Here is a 23,692-nt window from a genome sequence, read left to right on the forward strand (position 1 = left end):
TTCAATATTATTACTTCAAGCGTCTTAAACATAAGACAAATAGGATACATCCGTTTTAAACAAATTTGTTAGAGGGATAAACCAAATCATATCATATGAGAGCAATAAGTGAATATTCAATTTTTGATAACAGTACATTGCTAATCACAATTTTTTTTTTTAGGCAAATCATTGCTAATCAGGTTATTGCAAATGAAAGTATAATATGTAGTTACACGTCTACCATCAAGTTATTGCACATGTATTAAGACGAGTAACTTAGTCAATATGACGTTGAAGTTCTTATCGAGGTGAGCCTCTTTGTAAACGGGAGTTGATATTTGCAGGAATTATTCAATGTTAGTTCAACTGAATATTATAAGTGGCCCGTGCATCGCACGGGCATTAAATCTAGTATATATATAAAGGAGAGTTTTTTCGAGCAATCTGAGAGCGTCCACATCATCAAAAATTAATTTAGGAAAGTATCATAAATAATAATTTTTGACTTAAAAAATAAAGTGGAGAATCTTTTAATTATTATAATATATATATTTCCTAAATTATATTCCAGTGATATTTCCAGTTTTTATACCAAACTTTTACATTTCACTTGGCAAAAAAGTATCGTTAAAAAAATTATTAAAATAATATAATTAGCTTCGTGGTAAAAAAAAATGCTATCATTAGAGTGTAGATTTCATATTATTTGCACATATTAATACTTCTTAGTATGTAAAATTGTGTAATTTTTAGTATGTTTTGTCCCACATTGTAAAATAACGTAGGTGTGGTGAATATACTACATATAAATAGTAGAATTGTCCAAAATCGAAAAATTAGTATAAGGTGATGTGATCCTATGATTATAAATATGAGGCATATTTGGAACTCATGTATCACCCAAAAAATTTTGAGTCTCATAAATATATTGTTTTAAAGAGCTCTTAAAATTTTCTATCATTATTTAAGTTATGATATAAAAAATAAAATGAAAATCGTTGGGAACTACCCGGGAAAGAGTTAAGAACAAGAACAAGAAAAACAAAAAATACAAAACTAAAGGTTTTACTAATGGTAGTCTCCTGACACGGTACAAAACTAAAAATTTTACTAATGGTTGTCTTCTGAATGCAGCAATAGAGTGTTACTAATGGTTGTCTTTTGAATGCAGTAATAGAGCGTTAATGAGTCGTTATATGTACGATGTAGAGATCCTTATCTAATGATCGAGACTTATTGGTTTTACATTAAAAAAAGTAGTATGTATACAATAGTGGTTTTTTTAAGAAGAGACATGTACTTCTTGATATGTTATATCTTTCACATTGAAAAATAATGTAGGCATGATGAACATACTACGTCTAAATAATTAAATTATGTATCTCACATCGAAAGAATAGTATACAGTAGGGTGATTCTATAAATATAAATAAGAGGCATCCTTGAAACTTAGGTATTAACCCAAATTTTTTTGATATAAAAGATATGTACTTTTTAGTATGTTATATGTCGCACATTGAAAAATAATGTAGGTGTGGTGAATATATTGTGTATAAATAATAGAACTGTCCCATATATATACATTTTCTATATTATATTAAAGTGATGTTTATAATTTTGATATAAAAAACTTTATATTTCATTTCACAAAAAAGTGTCGTATGAAAATTATATAATTAGATTGTGACAAAAAAATGCTATCATTAGAGTGTAGATTGTATTGTATTTTCTCATTATTAAATCGGGTTGATGTCAAAGTAGGTACGAAAAAAAAATGGTGTACTTAGTATTTTATTTGTCCTACATTGAAAAGTAATTTAAATGTGGTGAATATACTATATATAAATATTAGAATTGTCCCACATCGAAAGATTAACATAAGTCAGGGTGATCTTATGATTATAAATAGAAGTCATAACTTCTTAAATATTTTCAGAGATAGCTCTTAAAAGAGTCTGTATTACTGTCTCTACAATAATGATTTCTAACCTAAGTTAATATTTGGTAAAGCTTTAAGTTATTATAATATATACTCTGTATTTCTTATTTTATATTCAAGTGATGTTTCTAATTTTTATATAAAAACTTTTACATTTCATTTGGCAAAATAATGTCGGTAAAAAATTATGAAATATGGATTCAGGAATTAGATGATGAAGTGTTTGTGTAATAGATAACAAAAGAAAAAGGCTTCACTAAGTCATAGGAGTAATGGCGTTATGAAGGAAGTTGTCAAATGCTAATCCGGTAAAGAAAAAGGTGAACACAGGGGTACCATTTGTAGAAACTTAAAATTAGGGGTATTATGTGTAATCTATCAAAGTTCAAGGTTACCATGAGAAATTTACAATATTATAATGATATAGTTAATTAAATTTTCATTTAAAAGAGACAGATATCCTTACCAATAAAACAATAAAGGGGGTATTATTTTTTAATTGTAATTTTATTGTCACGCCATCAAACTTAACATCCATTAAACAGCCTTTACATTAAGGGGTACCATGGGCAAAAAAATGGAACCTCAGGGGTACCACAGGAGATTGTTAAAAGTAGGGGTAACATGGAAAATCTGACAAAATTAAGGGGTGCCACGAGAAATTTCCGTATCTCAAGTATGATAAAAAAAATTGAAGAAAAACAACGTACAAATATTAATGAAGAGTACTTGATCATATTATTAAATTTAAATATAACTATTAGACATAATGAGTAACAATTGTCCGTATTTGGTATTCGGGATCTGGTTGGATGTCGAACTAAGTGCAAAAAAGATGGTGTAATTCTGAGTATGTTATTTGTCCCACATTGAAAAAACAACGCAGGTTTGATGAATATATACTACGTATAAATAGTAGAATTGTCCCACATCAGAAAAATAATCCGAGATTGCTGAATATATTACTTATAAATAATAGAATTGTCCCACATTGAAAGATTAGTATAAGGTGGGGTGATTATATGATTATAAATAAGAGTTAACCCACATCATTAAAAAATTAATTTAGGAAAGTATCATAAATAATAATTTTTTATGTAAAAAATAAAGTGGAGTATCTTTTGATTATTATAATATATATATTCAAGTGATATTTCCAATTTTTATATCAAACTTTTACATTTCATTTGGCAAAAAATATCGTTAAAAAAATTATTAAAATAATATAATTAGCTTTGTGGTAAAAAAATGCTATCATTAGAGTATAGATTTTATATTATTTGCACATATTAAAACTTCTTAGTATGTAAAATTGTGTAATTTTTGGTATGTTTTGTACCACATTGGAAAATAACGTAGGTGTGATGAATATACTACATATAAATAGTAGAATTGTCCCACATCGAAAGATTAATATAAGGTGATGTGATCCTATGATTATAAATAGGAGGCATATTTGGAACTTATGTATCCACCCAAAAAATTTTGAGTCTCATAAATATTAATCTTTTCTTTTTTTGAAAGAGATATTTTAATAATATGTAAATAAATCATTAAACATATAATATAAACATTAAACCCTTATAAATTTTATTTTTGCATTATAAATAAGTTAATTAACCCGTTGCAACGCACGGGCATTCAAACTAGTATTTTATATTTTCCAAAACCTTATCCTTTACGTGAAATAATTTCATGAACTATACACGGTATTACTACCCTTTTAAAATTCTATTATTAGTGTTTAATTTCATTTAAGTATTTACGGAATTTGTTTGTAAATTACTTAAATTAAATAAATATTTTCTTTTCCATATATTTTATATGATATTGAATACTCATTTGTTGATTAATTAGTTCTGTAAAATATCTTCTATATACAACAAAGTTATAATAAGTGAATTAGTGACAAATCTGACAATACAAAAAAAAAAAAAAAAAAATTGTTTTCAACTTCATTTATTCTTTTTCGTTCTTAATTTTTATGTATCCAGTTTTTTTATTTCGAATACATCCCCACTAAACTAAAAGAATAAGAAAGCTCTAATATTTTCCCGCCTAAATGAATATTCCATATTTGGGCTTTATTATATCCTATCTACAATTGGGCCAAACTGCTTAATTCCATATAATTCTATTCCATTTACACATTTATATGTCTACAACTGGGCCTGATTAATTACATACAATAACTAACCTACTACAAGATAAGAGCATTCATATATTGTTTTTACTTCTAAAACGAAAAAATTGCCAATAATATATATTTTCTTACACTTTAATTTAATATCTATTTATACTCTATACAACGTGAACATTTAAATTTTGGTTACTTTTTTAATTTTTCTGATTCAATATATACATAAGTATATCTATTACAACACAGATACATACAAAATAATTTCACCAATTTTATATAGAGTAATACTGTTGAACCTTCTTTTTTCTACTCCGTGTCTCTTAACACAAAACATTACTAATATTAAATTTTATTCTATACTAAAATTTCATTCAAAAGGAGTTAAAACGAGTTAAATATAATTAGATATTTTTTAAATTCTCTAATGTCCCTATCTAAAAAACCGCGTGTGCACGGGATTTATACTAGTATAATACTAATCCATTTGAAATTTCTTGAAATTATTAACTTATAGTTAATGCGTATTTTCTTATTGTAGTTTTTTTTTAGTTAATTAAGTTTAAAGCTAATGGAATATGGATGGATTTTTAAAGGAAATAGTGAATTAAATTAATGCAATATAATAATAAATTGATAATCCATGTCATATTAGTTTGTCAAGTCACATTGTTATTGTGTACGTGGCTTTTTTTCATCCCATGTGGCATTGTCTACGTGACATTTTTAGGCTAACCTTTTAATATTTTATAGATAATGCAATTATGAATTATAAGAGACTACTTCGCTTATCACTTTTGTTATTAAATAAAGAATACAATATCAAAATTTATTTTATTGTTATTCTTTCATATTTTTTTTTAAAAAAAATATTTTTTCTTCTCTCCTTTATTACACCTTTTTTACCAATCACTTTCTTATATATTTTACTTGATTTACTTTTAAGGTATTCCGGATCCCTAAATTCTAGTTCGGTTTTCAAAATCGTTTTAATTTTTATTTTTGATTTAAATTTTAAGTTTTAAAAGAAATCCGGACTTCGATTTTAAAACCTATAAATTTACCGTGACTTTGTATTATGTTTCACTCTACCTTTTGTTTTTCATTTTTCCCTTTTTTTTTTCTTGAATGAGGTGTACATTCAAAAGAATCATGTCCACCGACCCCAAATCATTTTGGGATTGGAAAGGCTCTCATGTTGTTTTCTCTTTCATATTGTTTCCATCCCACACACTAATAACATCTACTCCCTCCTATCCACTCTTTTCTTCCTTATTTCCTAAAACGGATTATTCAGGTTTTCTTCCCCTTTCCTTTTTGAGAAAGTTTTTATTAATATTATACTCTTACCTCTTTCCACTCATCAAACCCCACTATATACTATATTAATATTTAATTCTAATTATTCCTACCTCTCTCCAATAACCAAACCCCACCCATCTCCTTTATTAATATTTAATCATAATTATTCATACCTCTCTCCAATTACCAAACCCCACTCATATATTTATCAATATTATACTCCCCACCCTTAATCTCCGTGCCCACTTCAAAGGGGAAAAAAAGGATGGATGGGAGGGAGTATAATTTTTCTTAATCTTTGTGTAAAAAGTGAATTGGTAGTTTGCTGTGAATTGGAGGGTAAATATCAATTTTCGACAAAGCAATAACATTGCAATTATCAATGGTCACATTTAGCAGCTGCTTCACTAATCATTTTAGTTATATGTCGACTCAAAACAACTCGATGACATGAATAAACATTTCGCAACTGCTTCAATATTCATTTTAGTTGTATGTCCACAAAACAGCTCAATGACATGAAATTGTACACTTCTCTTTAGGCTAAAAACAAGAAAAAAAATTCACCAGTCGTATCCTCGCACACCGACATGTACCAACTCTGGCAGTTGCCAGTTCCAAGAATATGAACACAGAAGACATCAGAGGTGAAGATCTTCAATGTCGGTTAAAAGAGCGGTGCTTCCAGTTGCTCTCTTTTCTTGTTGACTTACCACTAACTGACCACAAGCACCACTAATATCTTGCCCCATCTCTTTCCGAACTGTTGTTCTGATGTTATATTGCTCTCTCAGGACTTTTTGGAAACACTTGACATTTGCTTCGCTGCTCGTCTTGAATATGCTTAAGCTTCCAATTGGGTTGAAAGGTATCAGATTTACCACCTGCAACATTTCATGAGTTTAAGAACTAGATGTAGTTAGAAAGTAAGGTTTCCTGTGTCGCTCATCTTTTCCTCTGTAACTTCTGAGGACACAGAAATTCTATATTGAACTAATCTGTATACTTAACAGATGTACAGTTTATAAGCTGCTTTACGTGTCAAATATGTTTCACCAAAAAAAAGAAAAAAAAAATTGTGGCTTATTCGAAAAAAAAAAAACGAATATAAAAAACTACTAACCACTTCCAATGTCTCCAGCAGTTTACCAAGCTGGTGTGCATGCTGCTCTTCATCATTTATACCATCAAGCATTATGTACTCGATAAATATTTTCTGCTGACTAGAACAAGAAAGAGGGGTAAGTCGAGTAAACCATATTTAGTTTACGGTAATAATTGCATGAATATAGTAAACAACTTGTGGAAATAGCATATATTTTACCTGTTCTTTTGGTACAGATGAAGTGCATCCATAAGTTTTGCAAGAGGAAATGCCCTGGCCGCCGGCATAATTTGGCAACGAATTTCTTGAACTGGTGCATGAAGTGATACTGCTAGATTTAGATTTGGTAGATCCGAATGAAGCTTGTTAATGGCGTGTACAATTCCAACCTGTACAGCATAGCATGTAATAGATCAACAACAAAATAGTAGCACAATGAGCCAGCATTGCTTCTAGCCTTCTAGGCATCGCGACCCAAATGTCCAACTCCAACCTATAGCCACGTGAGACTGTTAAATGGTAAATAACTGAACAGTATTTTTTTCCCTTTCTCTTGTCCTTGACAGCATTGGGGTAACTTTGTTGGGTTTGATTATTGACATTTCAAAAAATTAATAGGAATAAACATCCCATAATAGTTAAACTCGAGATTTAGTTATATTAAAATGGCCAACCTCTGTGTTAGCCACAGACCTGTAAAACGAGTCGGGCAAGGCAAGTTTAAGTTTGGATTCTGGTCAAACGAGTCCGGTCGGAATATGAGATGGGCTAAATAGGCTCGGATTATATAAGTCATGGGTCGGGCCACAGTCAGAATACGGGACAAATATAGTTCCCCACACTTTTATTAACCTTTTTTAATTCGAAAAAAGAAAGAATTAAGATTAAATCATACTGTATTTCATAATTATATTTATTAATAGTCATTAATTACCTTATATTGAAACAACTATAAACATTAAGGTATTTTAATAACTTCTTTTATTATTAGATGATAGTTCTAGAAAATTGATTTTTTTAATCATATATGATTTGAAGTGCTAAAAATTAGTATGAAGCACTTTTTTAATTATTACTTCTATTTCACATTTTATACACAAATATTAATATTTTAAATATAGCCATTATTTTCTATGCGATAAAGATATGCCCCAAAGCTGTGTTACTCAGACACGGATACGATATACGTATCGGGGTATCCGACACGTGATTTTGAATTTTAATAGATACGGGAATACGGTCAAAGGAATATCTTGACTATTTTTTAAACACAGATACGACACGTCTTATTTATTATATACATATATTCTCTCTTTTTTTTTCATAAATTGGGAAATAATAAAAAAATATAGCGTAGACTTGTGGTTTGTATGATATGTATATTCATGTAATAGTACAATTTAGAACTTTAGTAAAGGTGAGAAGTAAAATATTACACGTGTCCACACTTTACAGCTGTCCAAGTACCCACTTGCTCTTCTTTTCCTAAAAATGAAACCCTAAATATGCAACCCACTACCCAGCCGCAATACTCCTATTTCCACACTACACTTTCTCTCTCTTCCTTCTTTTCTCCCCCTTCTCAGTTCTCGTTGTCTCCTCCTCACACACATAATGCTAACTTTGTGAGATCTTCTCCTTCTCCCAGCACTGATTACATCCACCAATGTAACCAGATCTGGGTGAAAGTCGAGATCTTCATATTTGAAGAGCTTCGTGAGAGCAACAAGGTAAGTTTTCTCATTCCTTTGTGCCGTGCCCGACTCGTGTCCCATTCCGGCGTGTCAGGTACGTATCCCGTGTCGTATTCCGTATCGTATCGTGTCGACACGGGATACGCCAATGGTCTAACGTGTCGGAGTAACACAGCCCCAAAGATTAAAGGGAATATTTTATCGCACGGCACTTAGGCCTGCCTTACTTTACGGCTCTGAGTGTTGGGCCGTGAAGCATTGTCACATTCAAAAGATGAGTGTGACGGAGATGCGCATGTTGAGGTGGATGTGCGGTCATACAAGGAAAGATCGGTTAAGGAATGAGGTGATTAGGGAAAAGGTAAAAGTGGCGCCAATAGAGGACAAGATGATGGAAAACCGACTAAGATGGTTTGGCCATGTGAGAAGGAGACCTATGGACACACGAGTTAGAAGGCTGGAGACTTGGAGAAAAGAAAAGGTCCCTAGAGGTAGAGGAAGACCGAGACAGACATGGTTGAGAGTGATAGAGCATGATATGAGAGTTCTGGGGCTTGAGGAGAGTATGGTGACGGATAAGGCACAATGGAGGGAAATGATACATGTGGATTTTTAGTATTTGATGTTTTTGACATATTTAGTGTTTTTTTATTTAATTTCAAGAAATTAAATTATTTATTCTTCTATCCTTTATTTCACTTTTTTACCAATCACTTTCTTATAGATTTTACTTGGTTCATTCCGGATCCTTAATTCTCTTTCCGTTTTTAAAAATCGTTCTAATCTTTTCTCTCGATTTAAATTTGAAGTTTTTATAAAAAAAAATCCGGAATTCAATTTTAAAACCCCTAAGTTTACCTTGACTTTCCATTACATTTTCATTCTTCCCTTTTGTTTTTCATTTTCTCTTTTTATTCGCATTTTGAGGCGTGCGTTCACCCATGGACGGTTCGAAAGAATGATTCATGTCAGCCGACCCCAAATCATTTTGGGATTAAGGCTCTGTTGTTGTTGTTGTTGTAGCCATTATTTTCTTTTTACATGTTTAAATACCCATTTAACATGAACTTATCATCGAGCCATCAAGTCGACCTGGTCGGGTTCAACTCTAAATTAACATGTCATTTTGAGTTCAGGTCAAGGTTTACAATTTTGACCTTGAAAAAGGTCCGTTTTAGAGGTTGGGTCAAGTTTTGATAGGTTTAGTTTGCCTTTGCCGACATGTAGGGGGTCTTGTATGGTCTCGGGTAAAGATAAAAAATAAAAATGGTATCAGGCAAGTATGCGACAATACTTGATAATTGATTGCCATGGATTAAGGGCATTATACTCTAAAAGTAAGTTTGCTTTGAGACTTTGAGCCTTCAAAATATAAACTGAGTCCACAACACATTAAAATCAGAATCAAAACCCAGGTGCCATCACAAGGATTCACAACCATAGTGGATGCTAGACAGATAGTCTTTGAATGCCAGACGTGGGATGTTAGACAGATATAGTCTTTTGAATGTCCGAAAGTGGATCACTAGATTGCTGGGTCACCACAAGCTGGAAAATTAATGACTGGATCATAATAAATAACTGCATTCTAAGCTACAAGGTAGATTCAATAAAGTAGAAATTGTTACGCAAAGAAACAATGTAAGGCCATAGCTTCATAGCTGATATGATGATTAAGACGGTTAGGAAAAACTCAAAGTTGTAAAAATAGAAAGGGTAGAAAAAAAGAGAAGGAAATAACAGAAAGGAACTAGAGAAAGTAATTCAATACTTTATAAAGCAATTACACCAAAATCACGCAGCAAAATAGAAATCATACGTCCAAATGTCTCAATAATGAAGCTAAAAGAAAAGAGAAATATTGAAATATCCATACTGTTGATACGGTGATTTTCTTTGGTGACAACTGAAATGGAGATCTCGTCATAATACGAATAGCTTCGACCAACGCAGAATAATTATTCAGCGGTTCCCCCATCCCCTGCCGATAGAATACATTATCAAGTTGACCACAATGACGCTGACAGGGTGTCAAATAAAAAATTGTACATTCTCATAATATTCTCTCAAGTAAAAAAATTCCCATGTTCTCATATTTAGCCAGATGCACTAACATCAGCATATTGTAAAAGGAAATTGCATGCAAAATTGCTGGGAGACGGTTTTCTAAGAACAATATTACAAATTAGTGGAGAGACTTACCATGAAGACCACATTACGTATATTTGATATACGAGAGGCATGCACCAATTGCTCCACTATTTCTCCTGTTGATAGATTACTCTTAAATCCCATGCTCCCGGTTGCACAAAACTTGCATCCCATTTTGCAGCCAACCTGCGGCATGACAGCAGAAAAGTAGTCACCAAAAAATTACATTAATGGTGAACATAGAGCAAAAACAAATATGCATGCGAAACAACAAACAGCGACCCTGTCTTCAATTAAGATGCTACTGGTACTGATCATCATCACTTTTAGGGCATTTCAAAGAACTCACAAGCCTCTTCACATTATAATGGTTATAAGAAATATAAGTTACGGATGTCCTATATCCAAAAAAAAAATGATCCAAAACTTGTTGATCATTCATGAACTAATAATCCTAAACCCAAGTTGTCTCATCATAATCTTAGGTTTGGGGAGACTACTCAGAGAGTGGGTTAAGGTGAAAAACATAAGTAACACAATTCAATTCAGTGACTTCTTCTCATACAAGACAACAAATCGATATCCCAAAATGATTTATACTAAGCCTACATGAACCAACATTATTTCTATTTCCAATGGAGTCAAAGACTCGTTATTCTTTGGTTCTAGATTGCGATCTTGGCTATCTTTATTTACCCTTTAAATTTTATTTTCTGTGAAATAGGATTATGTTAGACTTACCTAACTCGAGCACTTAGACTTGCCAAACTGAAGCACTTGCCACTTATAATATATTTTTCTATGAATTATCTTAAAATTCAATGAGATGTAAAATTTATCAACCAAATTATGAGATACATTCACTACTCCTGTTGTTAATAATAAGTTTTTTAGGAACCTGTTGTTAATATTATTACTTTCACCACATTTCTAGTTAATACTATTATTTTCACTACTCTTGTTGTTACTGTTGTTACTTTGGCTACTCCAACTATTTTTACTGTTAAATTCACTATTACATTAATGCATAGTATTAGATGAAGCAAAACGACTAATTAAAGTGATTGCGCCTCTTTTATTGTGAAGTAGTGATCCTTTTAGTTTAAAAAGGCGCGCCTTGAGTTCGCCTAAGGCGCACCTTGGATGAGGCACTAGCTAAAACGCCTTGGTACATTTTAGGTGCGCCTTTTAGATAAAGTTTGTGCCTTGCGCCTTGTCACCTTGGCACTACACTTTATTACCTGAGTGCGCCTTGTGCATCTTTAAACTAAGGTGGTCCTTCAAATGTAGTCACTCGACGCAATTTTCATATTTCATCTTGATCGTTCGAAAACAGTCTCTTCCTCTCTTTTTGTTGTTAACAAAAGGATACATCTGACCTCCCTTTACCCCGCAATTTGCAAGAGACATTAAGAGACATTAAGATACTGGGTTAATGTTGTTGTTGCTACATGAACAACTGTCGCCGATTTAAAAAGGTTGGCTAAATATCAATATACATTTCATTTTTATTGATATTATGGAAAAAACATACTTCCTCCATTTCATTGTAATGTTCATACTAGTTTGAATGCCCGTGCGTTGCAACGGGGTAATGAACTTATTTATAATGCAAAAAAAAAAAAAACATAAGGGTTTAATGTTTACATTCTATGTCTAATGATTTGTTTACATATTATTAAAATATCTCTTTCAAAAAAAATAAAAGATTAATATATACGTGGGTTAACTCTTATTTATAATCATATAATCACCCCACCTTATACTAATCTTTCGATGTGGGATAATTTTACTATTTATAAGTAATATATTCACCAAACTTGGATTATTTTTCTGATGTGGGACAATTCTACTATTTATACGTAGTATATCATCAAACCTGCATTGTTTTTCAATGTGGGACAAATAACATACTCAGAATTACACCATCTTTTTTGCACTTAGTTCGACATTCAACCAGATCTCGAATACCGAATACGGTTAATTGTTACTCATTATATCTAATAGTTATATTTAAATTTAATAATATGATCAAGTACTCTCCATTAATATTTGTCGTTGTTTTTCTACCTTTTTTTTATCATAATTGAGATACGGAAATTTCCCGTGGTACCCCTTAATTTTGTCAGATTTTCCATGTTACCCCTACTTTTAAGAATCTGCTTATGGTATCCTTGAAGTTCCATTTTTTTGCCCATGGTACCCCCTAATATAAAGGTTGTTAAATAGACGTTAAGTTTGATGGCGTGACAATAAAATAACAATTAAAAAATAATACCCCCTTTATTGTTTTATTGGTACGGATATCTCTCTCTTTTAAATGAAAATTTAATTAACTATATCATTATAATATTGGAAATTTCTCATGGTAACCTTGAACTTTGATAGATTACACATGGTACCCCTAATTTTAAGTTTCTACAAATGGTACCCCTGTGTTCACCTTTTTCTTTCCCAGAATACTATTTGACAACTTCCGTCATAACGCCATTCCTCCTATGACTTTTGACGCCTTTTTCTTTTGTTATCTATTACACAAACACTTCATCATCTAATTCTTAAATCCATATTTTATTTAATAAACGAACATTTAATACCTAAATAACAAAACACAAATAGCATGGCATGCTCAATTACTCATCTAGTTACTCATAGGAGTAACAACGTTATGAAAAAAAGTAAACACAAGGGTATTATATGTACAAACTTAAAATTAGGGGTATTATGTGTAATCTAACAAAGTTCAAGGGTACCATGAAAAATTTCCGTTATAATATTGACCATTTTATCGATCTTTCTCCCACCTAAAAAAATGTTAGAACTTTAAAAATTTAACATTTAATTCAAGATTATGTTTAAAGTCTCTTATATAATAAGTATACTTTGAGAGATTCAATATATTTGGGTGATACCTAAGTTCCAAGGATAAATCTTATTTATAATCATGGGATCACCCCACCATATGATAATCTTATGATGTGGGACAATTCAACTATTTATACGTAGTATATATTTATCACACCTACATTTTTTTTCAATGTGAGACGAATAACATATTTAAAAGTCCACCATATTTTGTGAACCTAATTCGACATCCAACCGGATTTAATAATAATCAAATACTATATTATCTATTAATATTCATACGTTTGTTTTTTATTTTATTTTTATCATAATTAAAATATATGCAAATGATATGAACCTATACTCTAATGATAGAATTTTTTTAACACAATTCTAATTATATTATTTAAACGTAGTATATTTATTTATTTTTCTCTCCTTTATTACACACTTTTTCAACAACCACTTTCTTATAGATTTTACCTGGGTCATTCCGGATCCTTAACTCTATTTCGGTTTTTAAAAATCGTTTTAATCTTTTCTCTCGATTTAAATTTTAAGTTTTTATAAAAGAAAGACGGAATTCGATTTTAAAACCCCTAAGTTCACCTTGACTTTCCATTACATTTTCGTTCTCCCTTTTGCTTTTTATCTTCCCTTTTTTATTCGCATTTTGAGGCGTGCGTTCACCCATGGACGGTTCGAAAGGATGATTCATGTCAGCCGACCCCAAATCATTTTGGGATTAAGGCTCTGATGTTGTTGTTGTTGTTGTTGTGGGACATATAAAATCTATAGGTAGAAAATATAACGATATAAACTTTTAAGAGCTCTCCAAGACAATACTTAAGAGACTCAAAAGATTTTAGGTTGATGCCTAAGTTCCAAGTATGCCTCCTATTTATAATTATAGAATCAACCACCTTATACCAATCTTTCGATGTGGGATAATTCTACTATTTATATGTAGTATGTTCACCACACCTACTGATTTTTCAATGTGGAACAAAACATACTAAAAAGTACACAATTTTTCATATTAAGAAGTACACCATCTTTAATATGTGCAAATAATATGAAATTTATCCTCTAATGATAGCACTTTTTTATCACAAAGCTAATTATACTATTTTCATAATTTTTTTAACGATATTTTTTTTTTGACAAATGAAATGTAAAAGTTTGATATAAAAATTGGAAATATCACTTGAATATAATTTAGGAAATATGCATATTATAATAATTAAAAGATTCTCCACTTTATTTTTTACATCAAAAATTATACTTTCCTAAATTTATTTTTGATGATGTGGACGCTCTTAGATCGCTCGAAAAAACTCTCTTTTATGTATATATATAGATATAGATTTGACTTTCAAGACGACACTTTGACTTGATGTTTTTGCATTTTTATACTACATTTTATTGAAAATATGATTTTGTGAAAGATTTCTTCATAGCAAACACGAATATATTTGTATCATATTGATGTGGCATATTTAGCAGTGGTTTATTAGGAGTAATTAGGCAGATAAAAGTGGGTTTTTTTTAACGGTTTTGCAAGCGACATTATAGAAACCTCCCCTCCCGATTCTCATCCCGAATATCTTAAATTGTTTTAGACAAGTTTCATGAAGGTCATGAGTAAAGATGAAAGTTTTCTCGCTAAATAACCCAAAAAAGGGAAGCAAAAAGGAGCCCAAAAGAAGTTGGTCAACAGAAGTCAAAGCAAGCAAGCATCAAAGTAAACGAGAGGGGGACTTGAACGGCAGCCTCCACATCCTCAATGTGCCGCCTTTCCTTTCCTGGCCCTTCCCCGCATCCGCTCTTTTCAACTCATCTTTTGTTTTTTCGAAATTCAATTCCGTCATTTGAATAAATAGACTTCTAATTAGGGTCTTGATGTCATTCATTACAACTTACTGAAGACAAATTATCTTGAGCTTCTGGTAATTGTAATAGAGAACTAGTCATTCATTACAACTTGCTGGAAATAAATAATCTTTTGAGTTTTTGCTATTTATAATGGGGAACTGATCATTCATTACAACTTCTTGCAGACATATTATCTTAAAGTTTTTGCTAATTGTAATGGAGAACTACTCATTCAATCTTAATCTAATTCTTTAAATGGTCATCTTGGTTGTGAGACATCTACTCTCTCTTCTTTTATCCCTTTTATTGTTAGTTCTCTTGGTTATGCTTATATTGATGTTTGTCTTCCTTGATTGGTCATCTACTCATCTCGTTAGATTACATTGATTGATTTTTTAGGCATTGAATTCGACTGCCTCTACATTAGTAACAACTTGTGAATGGGCTTTGTAGGTCGATTCATCTTAACTTGTTTCTCAGAGTAGCATTAACTTACGTTTAAGCATTAATTGTTTTATTAATGTCACTCATCTTTATTGAATGCTTACTTCATATCATTTTGTCAATTAACCCTTTGTTTGAAATTAGTAGTTGGCTAGGTAGTATCCCGCGCTTCGCGCGGCCTTTTTAAAATTTTATTATTATAATTGAAGAAAAATAACATAATTTATATATGACCTTTAATTTTCTTACTTATAAATAAAAATAAATTAATTTTTCTCAAATTTAATTTTTGTAGGTTTAGCTTCAATGTTTTAAAATAAAATACATACAATTTTAATTAAAACTAATAAGTGATAATTAATTATGCATGATCAACGTTTTATAAATTATTTTGTGACCGATCAAATATCATATAAATTAAATTAAAATTTATTCGAATAATGCAACAATCAACATTAAGTTCTCAAATTATAGCATTTTACGATATGTTATGTTCCAAATTAATTAATATTTGTTCAAAATGATGTGAATATAATTTTATATAATTTTTAGTTTTTTATGTACCGTATGATATTTATGTATGAAACATATAGAGTTAAACCCAACTTATTCAAATGTTTTGATTTTGCCTTAGATGTGTTATGTGTCAAACATATCTATAAGAATTACACCTTTTGTATTTTTAAATAACTATATATAAATGATGTTTAAGAGTTTACCTGTAAATAAAATAGGTTAAACTTTCTCGAATAATATTTTTTGAGGTTTAACTTCAAAGTATTTAAAAGATAACATATAAAATATTTAACTAAAAGTAATATTTAGCTAGTTATAATCAATATTTATATTTGACGTATACATATTTTAATTGAAGATATTAAAGAAAAATGTAACGTTTTATCTACTTTTTTATGTCGTTTATAATACTATTTTATTTAATAATCATTATATTTATTTTGATTATTCAAATGCACTCGCGATCACTGCGTACATACATACTCGTACACATACTCGTTATCACACTATTCAAAATTTTTTTCATTCCCACATAAAAACTTATCTCTTAGTAGTTTTCTTTAAATTATGTTTTTAAGAAATACAATGACTCTTCCAAATATATTTTTATTATGATTTAATGGTCTAAGTTTTATAACTTTCTCAAAATGTCTTTTTACGTAAACATAAAATATTATGAGACACTCACTTTAATCATCTCTACAAATCAAAATATTTCAATAAATATACTGAAAATTATACTCAATTTAAAGCATTTTTCGCAATGAACATAATATTCACATTTTTGAATTTTTATCAAAATAATTTTTTAATAAATTTAGTATCAAATTATCGTAATTATTTAATGTAATTTTATAATATAATTTATTAAACTATAATTAATATTTTGCTGAGATTTATATAGCATTTATTATGTTTATATTTAATGTCCAGCTGTAATTAATACTGTATTTAATGCTGGGTCGACACGTGGCGCATCCACAACGCTTCAACCCAATTTTATATATATATATAAGATAAGATAAGTTAGGTTGTCAACTTATATGTCGATTCATTGTTATGACTTATATCAAAGGATATTTAGGATAAAACATCCACAAGGGAGACTAAAGAATTAAATTGGATGTTGAAAATCAATTGATGGAAGTACGAATTTGGACCTGGTCAAGACCTTTCACTAATTGATTGAATGATCTATTTATTTGCATAATTGTTTGTTTCTCATTGTCTGTTTGCTATTGTTCATCCTATTCAATAGATTCATAAGCTATTCCTTTTTTTTTTGGCATGTTCAATACATTTTTTACATTTTCCTTTTTTGGCTAATTAGGTTAATAGATAATGAATGCACTTTACACACCGCACCAAAAGCAAGTGTAAAGAGCCTACTTAATGGGAGGGAGTAGTTTTAATACATTAATTAGAGCTAACCATAAAAAAATTGCATATTTTCATTATATTTACGGTTAAAGTTGTCCAAAAAAGTCATATATGAACATTTATCGTGAAAAGTATGGAGAATATATATTGTTTCAAATGATCTATGATAAAATTTGCATTGAGAATTCACATACTAAGAAACACATTGATTTTAGCGAGTCATTTACTTTATTCCTTCCTATTATACACCGAAAGAATAGTGTCTTTGACTCAAGTAGTAATGTAAGATTACCAACACACAACCACATTAACTCGACCCTAAGTGTGACATAGGCAGTGGCGCACTATAGATAGATAGAAGATTTACTTAATGTTGAACAATATGTTTTAGAGAAAATATTTTAAGATGACTCATAGTGAAACTTGGATTGAGAACTATATTGAAACACACAACTTAATAGGTCATTTGCTTTATTCTATGATATTTCAAAACCGTGATATAATGAGGTTTTAACATTTTGCTATTAGGTCCATTTTTGAAAGACTATAAACTTGGAATTATTAGTATAGCACGGTCCCATAAGCCACACAATCATGACACTTTCAATTTACTATATGGAAAGAATAAGCACTATGGATAGATAGATAGATACCTGAGATGATACACATAAAGTTGACCTTAGACCACCGCAGCGGGCTTCACCTGCATATTTTCCTAAACTTGAATCATATCTCATCACCACAGCTTCCACAAAGGCCCCATTCTGAAACACATTATCGATGATACATAAGAAAACAAAGCAGTAACATTTCATGTAGTCACTAGCTTTTTAAAGTGATTGGCAAATGCTGAAAACAAGGAGCCCAATTACAATGAACCGTTTGTGCAAACTAGAAATTTAATAACCTAAAGAAAGAAATGTTATCATATTTCAACCTAGGTGTACATTAACATTACATTAACATTACCCCAGTGCCTCAATGGCTCCCGCAGATTGCGGGGTAAGGGGGGGTCGGATGTACGCAGCCTTACCCTTGTGTTAGCAACACAAAGAGGCTGTTTCCGAATGACCCAAGATGAAAATTGCGTCGAGAACTGCCTCGAAGGACCGCCACTTCACAAAAGAAAGAAGCGCTGCCACTTTAGTGAGCCATTTTGATTTATTCCATTATAATCCATAACCAAAGAGTAATGAGTCTTTCGCTCCATTGGAAATTTTGATTTATTTCAACCTAGGTGTATTTAAAGAAAAAAACGACTAATTAGTGTGATTGACAAAGGGTAGGGTTGGAAATATCCAAAACAAATGAAAAAAGATCAGGGCCTTTTTGTCAATTATACCAGATAGAAGATGATAGAGAGGCAACTAACTACTAAGGTTGCGTTGCACAAGACATAAAAGCGAAGCGGCCTATGAAGTGCTTAAGTTTTGTAAAAGCAAATTAAACCATCCTGCTGGCAAATTGCGAAAATTGCTTAACCTTATTATATTTATGTATCCTGGCGTTTGATTAAATTTCAAGTATAGACACTAGCCCATTCTACAGTAACGCAATGCCTAATTAACACTGCCTTTGATTTAAATAACCCTAACAAAGAATATAAAAGTAGATAAATGATTGGGGACGGAGGGAGTATATAAACATAAACCTGGAGCTTAATGAGAAGCTTAGAGGTGACGCCGTCGGTGGAATGGGAGACAGAATCAAGAGAAGAAGACAAAGGCAGGAACTTGGAATTAAGAAGAGGGTATGCAGCTGAGGGTAAAGATGGTATTTCATCCCATTTGCAATCTGGATTCTGTACAACATGCCTGTAATTTTGTCAAACATATATGCAGATGAATATTATACAGAGAAAGAGAAAGAGAAAGAGAAAGAGAGTAAGGACGTACTTCCACAGGAAAGGAATGAAGTGAGGGTTGATTCCTGCGTTGTCGAGCTCCGATTTTAAGGCGGCGCCGTCGAATATTGATCGAAACCCCATTCTTATTCTTATTCTTATTTCTTCTCTCTTTCACTTCCTTGCCAAACGCCCAAACCCCCCTCGCTCACCCCACCCCGTCCTATGCACACCTTTTTTTAGAGGTGATCATGGGCCGGGTCCAAGCATTAAATTAAGCCCAAGTGCGCGGGTCGGGCCGGGCTACAAGTGCGGGCCTATTTTGTCGGCCCAAACCCGGCCCATGCGGGCTTTCGGGGCAATTCGGGCTAAATATTTTTCCTCTTGAAATAAGTTTAGAAATCCCCATTATGAAGTTATAATACTTTGTGTATTTGTTATCAAAAATTTCGTATAGAATTGTGTGATTTTTTTCGAGTATTGCAATTAAGAAGTAGTAACCTAATGTAGCTTTTATGAACGTACTGCTTGAGGTGACTCATATAAACTAAATGCACAATTTTTAGTAGTGTAATAATATATTTTAGTGCGGTGCTCACTGGTATGTTGTTGTAGTTTTGTAATTGATTTGATATTTGTTTTTCTTTAGGCTCAAAAACATTGACTTAGCACGCCGATAATGGTAAACAATTTATCGGCACTAGTATGATACAAAATCATTAGCTCATTTTTTATCATATAAATACTGGTGAAGGAAAATACTAAGCCTTATCAGACTAATACATGTAAACAAGTTATTACGGCTTATTTACAATACAATAATTGATTGGTTAATTATTTTACTTAATGCTTATTACCATTCTTAAATTGTACATATTCGTAAATTTTGCATATGTTCGGGCCGGACCGGGCCAAAATTCGGGCCGTAAAGGCGGCCCAAACCCGGCCCTATTATATTGAATCGGGCCATGGGCTTCGGGCCATGGGCTTTTCGGGCCTAAAATCGAGGCCCAAGCCCGGGGAAAAATCGGGCTGGGCCGGGTCGGGCTAGCGGGCCTGGGCCATATGATCAGCCCTACCTTTTTTGTACTCCCTCCATTATTTTATATATGTCATTCTCACATTTCGAGATAGTCACTTCTCTCTTCAATATCTCTAAAAATATATGAGCTAATAATATAAAATGTATACTCTTATGAAAGCAAATTTCATGACGAATCTAACAATATAATTTTTATAATTTTTTTTAAAGTATTTTTTTTATAAAAATCAAAGTCAAAGGCTTACCTCGTAAAACGAAAACGTCATATATAAAATAACGGAGGGAGTATATAAAACTCTTCGGTTTTGCTCCGGGTTATCTATCGTGTTATTGCCAATTTGGGCTGGGACTTGCTATATTGCGTCCTTATAAATTATAAATCACTTTTTTATAGGAAAATGTAAACTTTTTCATTAAAACTCAAACACTCTAAACATTATAATATTAAGGCATAGTTATGAACTAACTTCCTTATCGACTACAAATCTTATTCACCCAATTAGTTATTTCAACCCTCTTACTCTTAAGATTGCAATATTGCAATCGAAGCCTTACATTATTTCTAACCTGCAAGGCCAACACTTCAAGTCTCACCATGACATAGTCCACACGACTTCTGTTTCTACTCATCCACAAATGATATATCAATGCAGCCAGAATAACTCTTATGACTTTTTTTTACATAAGGATCTAAATCTCATATTGCTCCACCATGACATAGTCCTCATAATTACCTGTTACGCTCTTTTAACATTCTTTATTTTTCTGTATTGCCCTTTTTATCTCTCTAAAACATATCTCTAAACTTAAATATTGTTTTAATGAAAATGCTACCGACGACGATTTGGGTTGGGACTTGTTATATCTCTAAAACATATCACACACACTTAACTCCTCATCCCTAAGGTCTCTCACATGACATAAAATCAATTGTCCTCCCTTCCTTAAACAAGATTTTAAGGTAACAGTAGAAATAAGTTTTATTTTAGGCTTAACAACAAACTCCTTATAAGATACCATTACTCCCTTAGGTCCCCTCAAGGTGACTTTCTTTTGGTGATAATCAATAAAGGCGCTATATTTTCCCAACCAATCCATCCCTAAGATTACCTCAAAACCTCCCAAGGGCTCAATTAAGTCAGAATGAAAAATAACCTCCCCAACCTTAATAGGTACTTCTTTATTGTAACAATTAAGAAATTAAAGAGTGAAACCAAAGGTGTAATACCACGTTTTTCTGAGTTTAGTTACTCGGCCGATTAGGAGGGACTCGGTCGAGTAAGGTGTCGTGTGTTTTCTGGTCAGGCTACTGCCCAGGAACACTCGGCCCAGTAGTGAGATACTCGGCCGAGTAAGGCTTGCTCGGCCGAGTACTCAACCGAGTACTCAAAACCGACACCGGACCAAAAACCGACTCAAAATTCAAATCCCGACTCCAACAATGAGTCAAACCGAGTCAAACACAAAAAACAAAACTTTTCAAGACTTCCATGTTAAGTATTTCCCGGAATGCTTCATGGTCAAGTACAAATCATGTCATCCAAAACATAGGATAGAACAAATCATGATTTCAATTGCGTGATAGTGACAAAACACCTCGAAGACCCGCGAATTGGCTCGCGCCTCTTCGAGCAACCCATGCGGCCACGTCGCTCAAAACGCACACAACCACCCATTTCTCTATAAATACCCATCTTCACACACCATAACACCTTACGCGAGTGTCTGCCTCCTCATTTCTCCCTTAAAATTCTAGACTCGACTTCTTAAGTCACAAACCGACACGTGTTTTCGATCTACCAATCGAAAACACAAGCCTTACACATTGTTTGTATCATCATCGTGCATTAAATCACTTTACCGACCATCTCGACCAACTACACCATCACTAAACTTAAAACACTCTTTTACATTGCTAAAACGGTTTTCAAACCGAGTTTTTCGACCAAACAAGTTAATACACTTTCGTCGATTTCTCGTCTCAAGTCTAGCATGTAAGTATGAGGGTGTAAAAATCCTCTTCTATCATATTTTTCATCTGTTTTATGACTATAACATGCTAAAACATGCATAACATGATTCAAATATGGGATAAATGAGCCAAAACCGGATTTTGGATGGAGACAGGGGCTGCTTGTATAGCAGTAGGGCTCGCGCCTAAAACCCCTCTCAGGCCTTAATCCAGTCGTGTTTGGTTTCATCTTCCCCCTTTATTTCATTTCTTATTTGTAATCGGTTTTTACCATTTCAAATATTAGAAATCATTTTCATAATAAAATTTTAACCATAAAACATTTTCACCCTTGGTTCGTAATACCATGACGGTTTAATCCGTGTTTCGGTGATAATATTTGGTTAATTACATTTTAAAAGGTGTTTTAAAACCTTTTATCTCATTTCTTTACATTTTCATAACAAACTTTTAGCCATAAAACATTTTCACCTTTGGTTCCTAATACCATGACGGTTTAATCCGTGTTTCGGTGATAATATTTGGTTAATTACATTTTAAAAGGCATTTTAAAACCTTTTATTTCATTCCTTTACATTTTCAAAACAAATGCATTAGTCATAAATACAAAATCACCCTTGGTTCTATATACCATGTCGGATTTTAACCCGAGTACGGTAATAAACATTGACTAATCACAAACAAATGAACTTATAACAATTAGTTCATAATCCTTTTCAAAACTATTCATGTCAAGCTTGCAAAACCGAACCCGACATCGAATATTGTCAAAATAATGATAATTATTCAAGTCTCATTCTTCGTATCGACACAAAAGCGGTCTAAACGACCTTTTAAAATTAAGACGGGTTCAAACACCCTCTTTTCAAATCATTTTACAAACCTTTTAATGGTCAGAAGACGTCCCTTCCATCGTCTGTTAACCCACGCCTAAACTCATTTTCCAAATTTCAAACCAGGACAGGCTCGTTTGCATCGCCTGATGGCTCGCGCCTATATATGCTTACCCTGATTCCTTCCAGCACTTGTCTAGGACTATCCCGACTTCGGTTAACACGAATACAGGACGGATCAGATGACGAATCTGCCCATTTTACATTGTATTTACAAAATGCCTTACTAAGACAAATGGATCACGTTATGCACCATAAACCTAACTCGGTAAATAAACGTTTAATTTCCGTTTTCCATGAAAATCAACTTTAAATCCAACTCGACATCAAATACTTGATACTTGGATAAAACAACCGACATAGAAAGCTTACATGTTAGGTTTAAACTTGTGGATGCGCATTCATGCATTTACCCGTTTTATCAACTATTGCATTTAACCAACCAAGATCGATTAGTAGAGGCCGCTACCGCGGGCGGGATTGGGTGTCCGATTAAAGGGCTTCCCAATACGTACCTTCACCTCTTACTCATAAACTTTGGATAGTGGATGACCTTATCGAGGGCGTATGAGA

At 32.1% G+C, this 23,692-nt stretch overlaps 1 protein-coding gene across 2 annotated transcripts; it reads right to left on the reverse strand.

Moving 5' to 3' along the window:
• Window positions 1-5,806: 5,806 nt before the first annotated feature.
• Window positions 5,807-19,434, reverse strand: LOC141605699 (uncharacterized). Of its 2 annotated transcripts, XM_074424572.1 has the most exons (8): window positions 19,265-19,433; window positions 19,021-19,183; window positions 18,023-18,133; window positions 10,362-10,496; window positions 10,036-10,140; window positions 6,685-6,854; window positions 6,484-6,583; window positions 5,807-6,244 (listed from the first exon to the last, which is right to left on the reverse strand). In XM_074424572.1, the coding sequence occupies exons 1-8, from the start codon at window positions 19,354-19,356 to the stop codon at window positions 6,002-6,004; spliced, it is 1,119 nt and encodes a 372-aa protein (XP_074280673.1). In that variant the 5' UTR covers window positions 19,357-19,433; the 3' UTR covers window positions 5,807-6,001. The 2 variants fall into 2 exon arrangements, with proteins under 2 accessions (XP_074280673.1, XP_074280674.1); XM_074424573.1 differs by lacking the exon at window positions 10,036-10,140 and having other exon boundaries at window positions 19,265-19,434.
• Window positions 19,435-23,692: the final 4,258 nt, after the last annotated feature.

The sequence above is a fragment of the Silene latifolia genome, chromosome 10 (genome assembly GCF_048544455.1).
Source record: "Silene latifolia isolate original U9 population chromosome 10, ASM4854445v1, whole genome shotgun sequence".
NCBI classification, from domain to species: Eukaryota; Viridiplantae; Streptophyta; class Magnoliopsida; order Caryophyllales; family Caryophyllaceae; genus Silene; species Silene latifolia.

What these genes read in the sequence shown, in the direction of transcription:
- LOC141605699 (XM_074424572.1), bottom strand. Translation starts at nt 19,356, where the DNA reads ATGGGGTTTCGATCAATATTCGACGGCGCCGCCTTAAAATCGGAGCTC. An exon ending in CTTTATGTGTATCATCTCAG is followed by an intron (nt 10,497 to 18,022) that starts GTATCTATCTAT and finishes GTCATGCCGCAG; the next exon opens with GTTGGCTGCAAAATGGGATG. An exon ending in TACGTAATGTGGTCTTCATG is followed by an intron (nt 10,141 to 10,361) that starts GTAAGTCTCTCC and finishes TTCTATCGGCAG; the next exon opens with GGGATGGGGGAACCGCTGAA.